At 36.6% G+C, this 1,402-nt stretch overlaps 1 protein-coding gene across 1 annotated transcript in view; it reads left to right on the top strand.

Moving 5' to 3' along the window:
* LOC103469359 (alpha-2,8-sialyltransferase 8F-like) overlaps positions 1–1,402 on the top strand; it is an 8,987-nt gene that overhangs the window by 3,550 nt on the left and 4,035 nt on the right. The window contains exons 2-3 of the mRNA XM_008416986.2: positions 1,058–1,135; positions 1,263–1,337. Coding sequence (XP_008415208.1) covers positions 1,058–1,135; positions 1,263–1,337 — 153 coding nt within the window. The remainder of the gene's footprint in view (positions 1–1,057; positions 1,136–1,262; positions 1,338–1,402) is intronic.

Raw genomic sequence — 1,402 nt, 5'->3', positions numbered from 1 at the left:
CTCTGGTGCTGCGCCCCTATGCGTTGCATACCCTGCATACCCACTTTTTGCGCCACTGCATTTACCCCGTTATGTGCGCGAGGTGAAGGAGCGTAAGGCGCGCTGAAGTGTCTGGAAAACATAATCGGTGCGCCGATTCAAAACATCTACAATAATGATAATAACATTAATAATAAAATAATTGTCAGTGCAAAGTAGCCTACAAATTTTTTGGTGGGGGGCGGTGAGGGACCTGGATAAAGGCTAGGGGGGCGCTGGCCCAAAAAGGTTGAGAAACACTGATCTAACCAGTAAATGTAGGTGGGTGGCAGGTCTGAGTAGGTTTGCAGTTGCAACATATATTTTCACATCTCAGATGATAGATTAGGCATTGCCCTGTGAGACAATTAGAAGTTTGTCATGTTGTCTTTAACCTAACTCTGCTTTTTATTTCCAAGGTTTTAGTAGTTAACTAACAAAATAACAAAAACTGAAATTGATATACACAGTCATAATACAATACTTTGGCCTTTTTGAAATCAGCACCTGAAAATAAACTGAAGTGAAACTAATATTCAAATAACTAATAAAAACTAGCAAACACATGATAAAAATGTATTAAAACTAACCTAATTAGACAAAAAGTCACAACGAAATAAAACTAAAAACAAATCTATTATGACTCTGTTTTCTTCTCCATAACTTCAACCTTTTAGATAACAGCTGGGTTTATACTGAGATTTTCTTACACACAAGTGGACTAGATTTACTAATGAGCAGATTATTAAGGGAATATCTTAAAAGGGGATTCCAGTGTCAGACAGTGTGCTCTTTTATTTTACTGCTTTGGATGGGCCTGTTCCATGAAAACAATGAAAATGGTGATTGTAACATAACATGTAAGAAGAAGCATGAAGACTTTTGACAGTGAATGTTTAAAAGTTTAATCATAAAGACCTAAAGAAGAAGAAGACCAGATCACATGCAGCTCTTTGTGTGATGGTTGCAGCGAAAGAAACAGCAAACAAATGTGAATTTGCATTGTCTTATTCAAATGTATGTTGTTTTTTTTCTTCAGTAATGTACAACCTAAGCGATCACTTCCTCAAAAAAAAACTGCTCCTCCAACATCAAAGCCCTCATGCAAAGACTGCAGGTGAGAACAAACTGAACAGACGTTTTATGATGACTCGCCTTGTTTACACCATAATCACGTCTCGCCATGTTAGGAATACTGCATTTACAAATGTTATAGTGCATCTGGATGTGTTTATCCATTACAGAGAAAAAATAAACAAAGTGTTAGAGCAGTACTCAGAAGTCTGGAAGAAACAAGATGAGCGTTTCCAAAAGTTCAGGTAAGATTGGGTCAAATTAATTAAACTAAAATATACTGCTCAAAAAAATAAAGGGAACACTTAAG

Source organism: Poecilia reticulata, linkage group LG8, assembly GCF_000633615.1.
Source record: "Poecilia reticulata strain Guanapo linkage group LG8, Guppy_female_1.0+MT, whole genome shotgun sequence".
Taxonomy (NCBI): Eukaryota; Metazoa; Chordata; class Actinopteri; order Cyprinodontiformes; family Poeciliidae; genus Poecilia; species Poecilia reticulata.
This window is presented reverse-complemented; position numbering and strand designations above follow the sequence as displayed.